At 37.4% G+C, this 12,434-nt stretch overlaps 1 protein-coding gene across 1 annotated transcript in view; it reads right to left on the bottom strand.

Annotated features, from left to right (window-relative positions):
• The window catches only part of Adamts19 (ADAM metallopeptidase with thrombospondin type 1 motif 19), a 318,916-nt gene that overhangs the window by 222,543 nt on the left and 83,939 nt on the right, over positions 1-12,434 (bottom strand). The window contains exons 4-6 of the mRNA XM_008854345.3: positions 9,302-9,474; positions 6,967-7,050; positions 6,103-6,260 (exon numbers count right to left, since the gene is read on the bottom strand). Coding sequence (XP_008852567.1) covers positions 6,103-6,260; positions 6,967-7,050; positions 9,302-9,474 — 415 coding nt within the window. The remainder of the gene's footprint in view (positions 1-6,102; positions 6,261-6,966; positions 7,051-9,301; positions 9,475-12,434) is intronic.

The raw sequence follows: 12,434 nt of genomic DNA, 5'->3' as shown, positions 1-12,434 counted from the left end.
ATGTCCTGTGAGGTAGATATCACTGAGTGTGATGACACACAAGGATTAATGAGGTCAAGAACATTGCTCTGATTACAGTTGTGAAACTGAGCAAGCTGAAATTAAAATGCCATCTATCTCCAGGGTCCAATATATTTTCCATGACATCTTAAGTGTTTGGTCATTATATATTTTTATTAATCTCACTTCTGACTTTAATCTGCCTTTAATTTGGAAATATGTTCTTTGAGATACTTTCTACATGTAATTTTGTTATTTTTTTCTAGCCTATAACAATTGCCAACCAAATTATTTTCTTGTTCCTTTTCTACTTATCAACTTACCTAATGTTCAGAAAATAAAGCCAGAAAATGGACAAATTAACATGAAATAATGAACACTAGTAATCTGCTGGCTTATATTTTATTTTTAAGCACTGCTATATTTGATTATTTGAAAGCATTAAGAGATTGTTCTTTCTAGTTCTATTATGTTCCAAGATCAAATCAAGTAGACTAATAAAATTTGAGAAGCAAGCTAGTCCAATGTGAATTCCTTAGTAAAGATGCAATCATTTTGGGATCAAAAAAAGGCTTATGTACTTTCAAACAAATAAAACAGTTTAAATTTTATTATTTTACTGAATTATTCAATGAATTTAACAGTGAAAATCCCAAGGCAAAAAAGACTATAGAAATGGAAAACTATAAATTATAAAGTAAATTTTCACCGGATTTAGAGAATTCATAGGTGAAAGAAGAACTTTATAATTTACATAGTTCTCATTTAAATTATCATTAGCCCATTTGTAAAGAATTACTAGCCATATTTAATATGTTGAAATTAAGCTTCCTAAATTGGATAGTATATGTCCATCCATTATTTTTTAAACATTTTATTTATTGCTTTTTATTTTATTGTATGAATGTTTTACCTGCATGTGTGTTAAGTATACTCATGTCATGCAATACCACTAAGGTCAGACTCCCCTGGAACTAGAGTCATGGATGGTTTACAAGGTTTTTAGTTGCCATGTGGGTGCTGGAAATTGAACCCGGGGCCTCTGCAAGAGAAACCAGTGCTCTCTTAACCACTGAGCCATCTCTCCAGCCCTATACTCACCATTTTTATTTTCAGAAGTTATTGGTTCTTCTAGGTTGTTTGAATTCTCTGAAAGACCTACAGTGGAAACTAGTAACAGGCCATTGGAGGGCACTTCATGGGACGAAGAAAGGGGGATACTGGAAGAGAAAGGGTTAAATGGACAGAGACATCTGTGTGCAGATAGAGGAGGGAGTATGGGGAAAACTAAGGAGCACTAAAGGCCTTTTGAAAAAGCCATAGGAAACCTACTACTGTAGAAGTTTCTTTAAATATATATGCATATGAAGAGTTTGAATGGCGCTCCTCATAACTAAGGGACAATGCCCCTACCAGTCACCACAGGTTAACAATTTAAAGGTCAGTGACAGGAATGGGCTCCTTCTTTTTCGGTTCTTGACCAAGTTAGGAGGAAGGGATGGTCACACAGACCTTCAGACAGTACTGGCTACAATTATTGCTCTTAGTTGCCCACCAGAACTTGACTGACTATAAGATACTGCTGAAGACACTACATACATGAGTCATAGAACAAACCTGGACAAATCAAGCTGGTACTGACCTCAAAACTTCATCTCTACTGGCTAGCTTTCGTAACAGTGGAAGGTACTATGCATACTACAAGCAGGAAAAAGTCATAAAGCTTACCCAGCTGTGAACCCTGAGACCCACGATAATGACTGACCTGGTAAGATATGCCCACTGGTGTCACAGTAACACAAATGTTATGGGAGTAACCAAACAGTTTCAGATTGGATTCAAGGTCCACATCACAAGACAGAGCCCATACCTGGCACTGTTACCAGAGTCAAGAACCTGTGGCTAGGCAGGTCTCAAGTCACAGGGAAGAACCTAGTACTATCATTCTGTTTAAATGCATGTAGTATTAAACAGACACCTGATGACTTCTTGTTATATCCAGATTACTGCATGCCTTCAAGCCACACCAGCAGATAGTGATTAACACAGAGATGCACAGTCAACATGCAGGAGAGACTGCAGAGTTCTTAGCCCTAAATGGGACATCTGTACCACACCTTCATCTCTCAAGTCTTGGCAAACATTGAAGGAGAGAGAGCTGAAAGACTGTGAGAGCCAGAGGTGGTGAATGACTGCAAGAAAATGGTTTTCCAAACACAGCAGGGAAGCTGCATATAGGAACTCACAACACTTGTGAAACCAGGCAGAAGGCTTGCTCAAGCTCAAGCTAGACAAAATCCCAGCAAGGAGGAAAGAGGTGGGCAAGAAGACCCACACCTAGGTGAGGTGCTACTGGCAACTCATAAATGATGGGGGTGGGGAGAGAGAGAGTTTTCTTTAATGGTGTGACAGTGACTAAGCTGACCATGCTGCAGGGTGTGGGCCTGTACCAAAGTATTTGTAGAATGCAAACTGGGCTTCATAGAGCTTTCAAAAATAATAGAGGACATGAAGTGGGGATGGGGAGGTGGGGTTGAATCTGTGAAGGGAGGGAGTCTGGCATGATCAAAAGACATTGTATGAAATTCTCAAAGAACAAATAAGAATATTTTTAAAGGCCCACAGAGATTTGTGATACAGGATAATAATGACTATAAGCTAATTTGAAGAAAGTATGCCATTTTATTTTTAGAATTGCAATCAGGGAATTTAAATTTTTAATTTCTAGTAGGATTATAGTCAAGTTTTCATTTAAAGGTATACACTTATTTTAAAATTTTTTAAGAAGTATTTTGTGGACTTGGAAGTTAGGGTAATTTTTAAAAAATCAATTGTTCATTTAGAGTATATAATAATGTAAATTTTAAAAAAATTTATTATTTTTTGTGTGTATGAATATATTGCCTGCATGTATGTAAATGCACCCATGTTGTGCAGTGCCCATGGAGGTCAGACAAGTGTGCCAGATTCCCTGGAACTGGAGTTACAGACCATTGTTAGTCACCATGTGGGTGCTGCGAACTGGACCTGGTCCTCTGCAAGAGCAGCCAGTGCTCTTAACCTTTGAGCCATCTCTCCAGCCCTATAAATTAATTTTTTTAAATGCACTTTACATCATGTGCTTTTGAAAATGTTGTTAGATATGATGGCATTTTTGTAAGGCTTCCTGGAATTTTCTTTGTACAAAGTCATATCATCTAATAAAGACATTTTCCTTCATTCAGAGTAGTTACACCTCTCCTTTGCACAATCTTCAACAGTGAACAGGCTTAAGAGTGGACAGTATCATGTTACCTTTAAGCCTGTAGAACAAAGCTTTAGGATTTCAGCCTTAAGTGTGATATCAGCTCTAGATATTTCTTCTACACACACTTCTAGGGAGTACTTTTACTAATTTTGTTAAGAATTTTTGGCTGTTTCTACCCTTGATCTCATAATATATTGAAACTATTGCTGCACTATCTTGTGATTTGTTTTCCAGATATGAAATCATTAACTTTAACATTGTTGCCTGTGAGTAATTCATTTCTTTTCTCTGGATTATCTAAATTAATTATTCTTTACCTTTGATTTATAACAAATTTTCTATGATGCACCAACTTATTTATCTGTTGTTTTCATTTAATTTTAGGAACTTTTTTTTTTTGCCATTCTTCAAATAATTTTTGTTACCCATTCTCTCTCCTCTGTGATTTTATTTTATTTTTACTAAGCTTTTAAAATTTCATACAACTTTCATTCAGGTGTTTGTACCCAAATGCCCTTCAGTGTAAATGTGCCCACTGGAGTCTAGTCACCTCATCCAGTGGTCATGCGTAAGCCATACTCTCCCTCACCCAGCAGCAACCAGTCTCAAATAGTTCTGGATCTAATGCTGGCCCGCCACCTATTTCTCAACTCCTCTTTGGGCCCTTTGGGCCCTTGTTTAATTGAGCTGACATGAGTCCTGCGTTCGATACCACTGTTGCCACCACTGCCAGAGGCTCACATGAGTAAGCCTTCAGAGACCTGGAAGCATCCACTTCCTTATGTCATGAACCTAACTCTTACAACCTTTCCGCCTCCTCTTCTGCAATGGTCCCTGAGCTGTGAGTGGTGAGAGTCCACATAGGAGTCCCATCCTACACTCTACAGTCTCTTACTGTCCAAAGCCTGGCCAGTGGTGTCCTTCTACGTGTATCACACTCTGAAGTACATGGAAGCCTCTCTGCTGAAAGTTGAGGGGTGCATTAGCCCTCTCTCTACCCCTTATTTCACTATGTTCCATAAGCCTTGGTTGTAGAAATTCAACTGCAGATGTGTCACCTAGTACTGGGCATCTCCCAGGTGTGTGTTCTCTGTGCCTGACCAGATGCGCAACTCTGCAGTAGCCTCCATCTGTTGCAAAAAGAAGCTTCTTTGATGAGTGCTGTATGGCATGCTTATCACTTTAAGGGAGGTCACTTCTATCTGGCACTGCATTCCCTACCAAGCAGCTCCCAGGTATACATACGCATTAATGTTTAGACACTCTCTGTGCATTCTGTGATTTTAATTACATCAATCTGATAAATGCAATATCTAAATTATATATATATATAAAAGTTTATTAGTGTTTGATAGTTTCATAAATGTTGGTAGTTAATATTTTCATCTGAAGAGTTTTGCTCTTGTTTTATGAAGCTTCAATTACTGGTGATTCAATTTGAGAAATCTGAGGTTTGTTTGTATTGTTTCTGTTTCATTTACATTGCTTTTGTTTCTTTGGTTTTGGTATGCAGGGTCTATCGGAAGCCCACCCCTTGTAAAGAGGAAGGGCTCAGTCTCCCTTAACATCTTGTTGAGCCACACCTTCAAATTTTGTGAGGACTGCCATTTCTCTGTGTTCTCATGATGACGCCACTCAGCCTTTCTGGTTTTCTTCGATAAATGTTGAGAGTGATGAAACGGTATCACAAAATCGCCACATACATGCAGCCTGAATCTACCCAGTTGCAAGCATCTTGTTAACGCTGAACTGCATAGCAATAGCGGATTTGGAACACTCAATCTGTAGGTGTACAGACCCATCTGATCACCTTCTCACAGGTGAAGAGCACAGCCCACACTCCGGCACCTTTTCCTGCATGGGATGCTTACCTCCGGTGTTGTCAGGAAGATCCTGGTGTTCCACTTAGGTGCTAGCTGCTATATCGGTCAAGAAATTGTACCCAGGCAAAAGCTGGTTAATGTGGGGCTTCCCTAACATATTTTCTTTTGGGGGGGCTTATTCTCCAATGACTACAGTTACCACCTAAATGTTTTCCAGTTTTAAGGCTGTTTATTAAAGAAGTTCAGCATCAGTTATACATACACAGCCAAAATTAGAATTCCGCTGTGTTCTTTCATAGACATTTTTATGAATAATTTATTATTAAAATTGAATATGAGTAAAAATCTATCATTAATTGAATAGATTTACATCAGACAAATTGTGTTATGTGGCTATAACTTCTGTGATAGGAAATTTTGATGCTTTTTGATTAGTTAAAATTAAATTGCTGGCACACAACGAATTCTCATTCATTTTTGTAGCACTTGCTTAGTAGTAAAACAAATTCATGGGAAATCGCCAAGGGTACTTTTACAGGAATTACATTGTTGCTCAGTATTTCACCTTCTCAAAACATGGACAAGACTGCTCATGGTTAATTAGGTAAAGACAGTTGAAAGTCTCTTCACAGTGAATCCAGAAAAAATTTCCATCATTGAATTTTACTAATGAAGTTATTTAATGTAGTCACAATTGGAAAACATATAGTATAGCCTTAAACCTTTTCATTTCTACCACAATTCACCTTAGTTTTAAGTTACTGTGATCAAATCAGTTGATACACCTTTGATATCAAAAGTTGAGGGTGATTTTATTTTTTTTTACTTAACTAAAAAAAGTAACATCAACATACGGCCAACATTTAGCTGCTAAGAAATCCATCATTAAAAACTGAGAGAGATGACTAAAATTGCTATGCTCAAAAGTTTCTTAACATAAAATCAGGCACAAAACAATGCATGAAAGATTAATGGGATGAACATCAGAGATGGTGAATTAGGAAGACAGCTTACCTGGCTTGGGAAATTTACCTTGTTATGAGGATAGCCGCATCCACTGCGGTCGTGTCTTCGCCCCAGCTTGTGGACATCTCTAAGTGTATGTCATTCTTTCTGCCAAATTCCTCATGCTGCCACTTACAAAAACTCTCTAGCATTTTTTCTCCATGGTGCCCAATATATAGGTCTGCCTACAAAAGAAGATGGGTTTCTCCAGGCAGATTATTCTTAGACATGCCAAAATAGGTATTTAATAAATACATACATACAGCTTAAGGGAATGCTCCATATTGCTAATGCGGACTGCTGAACATAACATTAATTAGAACCTAGAAGTCAATTGGGCTTAATTTAGCCTGAGCTAAAAAAAAAAATCTTGAAATGTAAGGGTATAATAATTATGAAGTCTGCTTAAAGCTACCGTGAAAAAGCAAAAAGGTGAAATGGAACGTTTGAACATGTGGAACTCTGGGGCTTGGATACTAGATTATTCTCCAATTTATGAACAGAGTTTCTCTGAAGTGCTTTTTAATTAATGCTTTTTAATTAGTCAAGTGACGCCTCTGACTTCTCACCATTTCAAATGCAATATAGATAATACCGTCAACACATATGTTTAAATAATATAATAAAGTTGTGTTTTAAAATAACTTAAAATTACTTTTGGAAAGTTAAGGTTTGTTGTTAGGATCCTTGGAAACTAAGAACATTCCATTTTTCAAATAAAATTGAGGCATTAACTCAAACTAAAGGCCAGTTTTATGTATACTTTAAGTGACTCAGGGGATATTTTTGGATTTTAAGTCAATAAAAGTATATCCCTGACATTCCCTTCACTTAAAAGTTCCACACAATTTGTCACCCATTTAATTGAATAAAAACTTAAAACTTGCTTACTGGAGTTTCGTGGAGCAGAATAAGCTTTATCACACGAAGATTGACCTGCACACCCAGACTCTTGTGTTGGAAAAGGTTAAAAACCTAAAGCAAATAAAAATAAAAATCCTAATATTAAACCAGAAAAACATGGTAATTTTTGTTCAAGACCAAACATGGAAGACAGATCAATTTAGTTTAAAAATCTTATTTTTTTAAAAATTTTTTATTTATTTTTATTTTATGTGTATGCATGTATTTTTAAAAACTGGAAAGCAGGGGCTGGAGAGATAACTTGTCAGTTAAGAGCACTGGCTGCTCTTGCAGAGGACCCAAATTCTATTCCAGAACCCACATGACGGCCAACAACTGTCCATCTGTAACTTAAGTTCCAGGGGATCCAATGCCCTCTTCTGACCTCCATGGGCATTTCATGATATGGGTGCACTTACACATATAGGCAATATACTCACACACATTAAGTTAAAAAAAAAAAAACAAAAAAACTGGAAACTAGGGTTTGCAAGATGGCTCACTAGGTAAAGATGTTTGTTGCCTAACCTGATGACATGAGTTCAAAACCCAGAACTCATTATGTGAAGAGAGAACAAAACCTGTCCTTGGGCTTCCACATGCATGCCATGTCACATTTGCTCATACAGACACACACACACACACACACACACACACACACACACACACGTAAATAAATAATGTAATAAAAATGTTTTTAAAACTGGAGAGCAGCCAAGAATGGTGACACACGCTTTAATTGCAGCATTTCAGAGGCAGAGAAGGGGAGCTCTGTGAGCTGGAGGCCAGCCTGGCCTATCTAGTGAGCTCCAGTCCATCCCAAGCTAGAGGGAGAGCCTGTCTCAAAATACCAAAACCAAAACCAAAGAAAACAAAAAACCTAGAAAAAAACACAACTCTAATTTTAATAGATACCTTATTTTTGTTGGGAATTTTTGATTTTTAAACTTAACATTTACTTAACTTGTGTGAGAAGATATGTATCTGACAGCCGTATTATGTTTCCACAGATGTTAATACAGGGGAGAGAATAATGTCAGCCTGTCAATGTGGCCCAGACCAAGTGCCAGTGAAGTCGGAGACTCAGGACACAGATGAAGATGAAAAGAAGTCCAAAGTATGATAAACTCACTCTCTCTCTCTCTCTCTCTCTCTCTCTCTCTCTCTCTCTCTCTCTCTCTCTCTCTCTCTCTCTCTCTCTCTCTCTCTCTCTCTCTCTCTCTCTCTCTCTCTCTCTCTCTCTCTCTCTCTCTCTCTCTCTCTCTCTCTCTCTCTCTCTCTCTCTCTCTCTCTCTCTCTCTCTCTCTCTCTCTCTCTCTCTCTCTCTCTCTCTCTCTCTCTCTCTCTCTCTCTCTCTCTCTCTCTTCTCTCTCTCTCCCTCTCTCTCTCTCTCTCTCTCTCTCTCTCTCACACACACACACACACACACACACACACAAGTGACAGTAAAGCAGTAAAATTGGCAATATATCTAATACTCAATATATGTAATTAAATATATTTAATTTTCAGTTCTGACCTTCCCTTTATGGCAATTGGAATTACAAATGAATATCTGTCTCAGTTCATAGTTCTGTTTTTCTTTCCATAAAAATTACTCACTCTTCATTACATTTTCTCATTCTTTGAAGAAGGTTTACCTAGTGGATCATGTAACTATATCAAAGTATTACTGTGGTAATAAGCATTCCTAACATACTAGATAAAAACTGTACTTCTGCATTCCAGAAATTGGCCATCAAATCTAGCTCCCTCAGAATTAGCCTTTTAGAATTTTACCTAATAACTGTTAGGTTTTACTCATCAAGTAGAGTCATACTTGGCATTTAAAATGAAATATGTACTTAAGAGGGCTAAAAAATTCATTTAATTCTATATTAGAATCAGTCTCTGATGCTTTCAGTGGACCCACACATTAATCCAATACTGTAATATTGCTAGTGATACCAACAATAGTCTTTTGAAAGACAGAAAATAAAGGCAGAATCAGGAGAGAGGGACAGAGGAAGAAGGTGTGGGACAGGAAAGCAGGGTTTTGTCACATCAAACTTTACAACACAGGGTTTACAAAAGAATCCGGACAATCCGAAAGATGTTTTTGCTATCGTTTTGGAGATGAATTAAACTGGTATACCTAAGATACCAAATCAATATGTTTATTGATGTCAATAGAGGAAAGGAATAATAATGAGATAATTTTTAAAAAAACTTCATGAGGCCTGGGGTCAATTCTGAGCAGCACAAAACAAAGGGCTCTTATAGACACATTTCTTCCCTAGAGCTTTCGTGAAAAAACTCCAAGTGTGTTTTAAAGTTAGCGTACCATATTTAAGATGGTGAGTATGAATCTCCTGGCTGCATCTGTCCCATGGTAGGAAACCATCGCTGCGTCTGCCACCACAACGGTCTCAACATCGTACTCCTGAGGTAGTTTGTAGGAAGAGCGTTTTTCTCTTCCACCTTCTGCTGTTTTTTTAGGCATTGGTCTTCCTTTATCTGAAACAGAGAAATGAATTCTTAAATGTAGCCGTTATTTTGCTCGTTCATGATAATTAGCAACACAAGCACATTCCCTACAAGCTGGAATCTGAAGGGGCTTTGGAGCAGAGCTGGAATGCCTGGCACTTACAAGCTCTGCCATTTCAGAGAATCACTGTCTCCCAGTCCTCCTCAGTTTCCTCACCTGTAAAATGAATCATAATGACATCAACTTTCTATAGTTGTTGATGGCTTGTACCTACATAAAAAAATTCACACCAGCAAAATTTCTAACAAAGAGATCCATATAAAAAAGTAACTCAGTAAATGTTAGGGTTTTCTTTTTGACACAAAAGATGACCAAAAAAAGGACATTTTATTAAAAAGTACTTGAAATGATTGCTTTGTATATCTTAATTCCAGGAAATTGCCCTGATTGGTGAATCATTATGAAGGAAATGTGAGGCTTTGACTCCATCTTCCATCAGGTGTATATAAGGGTCAGATCTTCAGATAACAAAGATTCCTCGACTGTACCCAAATTCAAGTGGCAACTGCATTTGACTGAAATATTAACTACTTCTGTTTACTAAACCATGACGCTGACAGAGTGAAAAGCATGCCACCTGCCACCGAGTGGGGGAAGATATTGGCGATACATATCCAGAATGCAGAAACAGCCACTCTGCTTCTGTGAGAGATAACCAAATTGAAAACGAGAGGACATGAGCATCTACTTCTCACACAGCCTCTCGAAATGACTGATGTGCCAAGGAGAAAGGCTTCATCATAGTTGTCTTCAGAAAATACGAAATCAAATGGACAAGAATTAAAATCCCTACAACAGATGAAATTAGAGACTTATGGGGCTCGAGAGATGGCTCAGAGGTTAGAAGTGCGGGCCGCTCTTTCAGAGGACTGGGTTCGATTCCCAGCACACACGGCAGCTAACTGTAACTCCAGTTCCGGAGGAACCTGACGTTTTCTTCTGACCTCTGTGAGCATTGCATGACAAGGGTGCACTTACACACATGCAGTCAATACACTCATACACAGAAAATTAAAATCATAAATAAAATCAAACAGAGACTGATTATACCAGATGCTGACCAGAAAGTGGGACAAAAGAAGTCCCATACAGATATACAGGGTATGCAAAAGGTATCCATCAAAATTGAAGTCGAATGTTTCTCTTCACACTTGCAAAGATTACACTAAAATCACGGTAAAAAATGCAAAAGATCTTGGAGTTTGATTTGGGATAAACACACTGAAAACCTGTTTAACACAGTCTACTAAAGTTGAAATTATACCTATTTAGTAATAAAATATCTTTAAAAATCTCTATCAGAGATGCACATAAAATGCACATAGAGGTTATTCAGAAAAGAACTTTTCTTAATAGTTCAAATGACTGTACGATGGATCCAAAATTTGGTCTATTTATATAACGAAAAATAGTGGAATACTATGTTAACAATGGATAGGAGGCAATATGGATGAATTCCAAAAACAATGCTGCAAAAAGAAACCGGTTTTAAGAGACTTGGTAGTATGAATCTGTTTATAGACACCTCAAAATCTGGCAACGAGTGCACCTTTAATCCCAGCACTCGGGAGGCAGAGGCAGGTGGATCTCAGTGAGATGGAGTTCAATCTGTCTCCATAGCAAGTTCCAAGCTAATCAAGTGTTAGAGGTGGGGATAGTGAACATGTTAAGGGAAGAGAAATTACTGCCTAGGAATGGGCACAGTTGGGATGCCTGGGTGGCACAGATATTTGCTGCGACTGCTCATGGTTACCTTCACTTGGTACACCTACCTGTATGCCTGTGCTGTTTCAATAATGTTTATGATTTAATACCTGTATTGACATATCATTTGTATGACATACAAAGCAGTTATTTAAGTCACAATCTGATCCATTTTAACAAATATCTGTGGTTATATAATCATCTCTGCAACCCATAGTTTAAACCAGTCACCTCTGACTCCTGTCACCAAGGATTGCAAACCTCTAAATTGCTATCATTTCCTAACAGAACTTGTTTTACTTATGCACAGACCCCTTTTATATTTCTTTAGTATAATCTCAGTGGAAATGTGGAGAGGAGCATTAGGTTCTATCATTAGTGGTTCTCTGGATTTGTAACTTAGTTTTGAATGCAGAGATTTGTGTTGTCATTGTAGTTCATCCTGCAGGTTGATGGTAAATTATTATTATTATTATTATTATTATTATTATTATTATTTGACTCGTACACCAGGTGCCTTAACTTCAACTTGCCTGTTCTGTTCCATCTTACTAACCACCTATTCTGCCTGTCTTTGCCCTCTAGCATCATTTTCAGAGTTACAGGATTAATACATCTCTTCGATTATTGAACTCATGGTTTCCCACTGTTGCTGGCTTATGTTTGCAGTTTAGTCAGCTGTAAGCTTTAATGTTAACTAGACGCCACTCAGCAGGCAAGCTCTCTGGATTTTAGCTATCTATGTAAATACTGTGTCTCATATTTTTACAGCAATAACAGAAATTTAAGTATATTAAATAAACCAAGTTTTATTCAAATACCATGTAGCGTCAATTAACTAAACTGATTTAAGTGTTAAAAAAAAAAGAAGCAAATACCCCTTATGTACTAAATGTTATACAAGTTAAGAAAAGCAAGAGAGGACATGTGAAATTTTGAATTATATTTTATGCAGTCATATTTAGTGCCAGAAATAAATACCAATCTTTCAGAGGAAGAATAAGAACAGAAATAGGGCTTAATATTTCTTGTAATTTGATATCAATTTTACCTACAGTTACAGGGTAGTATCTTATAACCTTATGGTAAGTATCACTAGGGAACATTCTTTCAAGTTTGTAAAGTGACATCTTGCCAGAGATAATACCTAATAAATGAATCATCAGGTAGAGAGAGAGAGAGAGAGAGAGAGAGAGAGAGAGAGAGAGAGACTTGAAAAGAGAAA

Source organism: Nannospalax galili, unplaced genomic scaffold, assembly GCF_000622305.1.
Source record: "Nannospalax galili isolate Female #2095 unplaced genomic scaffold, S.galili_v1.0 scaffold427, whole genome shotgun sequence".
Lineage (NCBI taxonomy): Eukaryota > Metazoa > Chordata > Mammalia > Rodentia > Spalacidae > Nannospalax > Nannospalax galili.
This window is presented reverse-complemented; position numbering and strand designations above follow the sequence as displayed.